At 41.3% G+C, this 1,646-nt stretch overlaps 1 protein-coding gene across 1 annotated transcript in view; it reads left to right on the plus strand.

The window, feature by feature from the left end:
- The window catches only part of LOC144977760 (uncharacterized), a 9,775-nt gene extending 8,336 nt beyond the window's left edge, over positions 1-1,439 (plus strand). The window contains exon 4 of the mRNA XM_078923150.1: positions 761-1,439. Coding sequence (XP_078779276.1) covers positions 761-1,239 — 479 coding nt within the window. The 3' untranslated portion in view covers positions 1,240-1,439. The remainder of the gene's footprint in view (positions 1-760) is intronic.
- Positions 1,440-1,646: the final 207 nt, after the last annotated feature.

Here is a 1,646-nt window from a genome sequence, read left to right on the forward strand (position 1 = left end):
GTGGCTTAAAATGAGCTTTTATCAAAGCTATTGGCCGCCCATAGCGTACACATCCTCCCTCTTCATAAATTGGCTTATCAGACCTGCAAATAAGAAATGTTGGTGTGTATGAAACAGTGAGGGTCAAAGCAGAAATGAAAATACCATTAAAAGAAATATGACATAAATACAGCGTGCCCCGACTTGGGATCGAACAGCAGACCTCCTGAATACCAGTAAGCAAGAGGTTTTGGTTCGGACCCTAGTCGAGACAGACTGGGAGGAGGGGGGGGGGGGGGGGAGAGGGTTGGATAATTTTTCATGTATTTTTCTTTCTGTTGAGGTGCTTTTTTTCTTATGTATGTTATATTCTCCTGTTCAGAACGCCCATGTTTCAGACACCTTTTCCAGTCTTCATTGTCGATTGTCCCCCTATTATAAATGGTCATTAACAAAGTATATTTCACTTTGATCTCCTATGAGGGTCCCGATAGCTCAGTTGGTAGAGCACTCGGAACACACGTGTTGCGATCTAGACCGATCCCGGGTGCAGTCGAGATGTTTTTCTGATTCTCCTGTCCACCTAGCAAAGATTGGGTAGCTGGATCTGTTAGATATGGCGAAAAAGCACATTGCGATAGACTAGCGTTTTATCGAAAGGATAGCAAGCAATTGCCATTGTCCATTTCACACTATAGAAAGTGAGATTAACTCCCGCTCTAGGGCTTAATGGCTCTGAAGTACTACCACTACTTTTACCTTTTAAAAAAATCTTCTACAGGTTTGGGGAATGAGACCTCGGGCAATGACTGTGAGGATGTTATGTTATGCGCCGGGGATAAGCACGGGATGGCAGAAGAGATGCTGCCTATCCTGGGACAATTCCGTATTGGAGAAATGTATGACCACCTGGACAGTTGGTGCTCTTACCAAACACATTGCCTGGATGACAAATGTGACGACAAAGAGATTGTATCCCAAGTCACATTTGTGGAAACAGTGCTTGCTAAGATGTGTTCCGAAAGAGAGAACTTCAGGGACACCAGTTGTTATCAAGGCCATTTCCAAGAGAGAATGTTCGGATGCCATGACGTCGGAAGGAGAAAGGAACCTAACTACTATCAGGAGCTCAAAAATTGCGTCAATGATGCACTCGGTGAACTTCCCGGCTGTTCTAGAGACAGTTTCTTTTTCCACTTCTTTACCTTTGTAACTGATTTAATGATTGAAACAAAATTCAATTTTAGAATGGAAGAGTAAAATCGTGACATGTGCCCTCATAACGGTGTTATGTAGGGCTGGATAAACCTTCTCCTGAACAACTAAAACAAAATTGTCACATTCGTTACGATCCAAAAAAAAAAAAAAACAAACAAACCCAGACTAACGGCAGATCTGTATCACAATCAACAATACTCTTTTTCTTGTTTATTTTGAATAAAAATCTTTGTTATATGTTATCCCATGCTGTTTCGTAAAGCTTGTATTTCTGAACACACACACACACATATATATACACACACACACACACACACATATATATATATATATACATATATATATGCATATATATATATATGTGTGTGTGTGTGTGTGTGTGTGTGTGTGTGTGCAAATTGGGTGTGGTGTAGTGCTGGAGCAAGGGTGGTGGTTGTATCATTGGGTTG

Source organism: Berghia stephanieae, chromosome 8 (genome assembly GCF_034508935.2).
Source record: "Berghia stephanieae isolate SIO BIC M18660-M18661 chromosome 8, UCSD_Bste_1.3, whole genome shotgun sequence".
In the NCBI taxonomy this organism is placed as follows: Eukaryota; Metazoa; Mollusca; class Gastropoda; order Nudibranchia; family Aeolidiidae; genus Berghia; species Berghia stephanieae.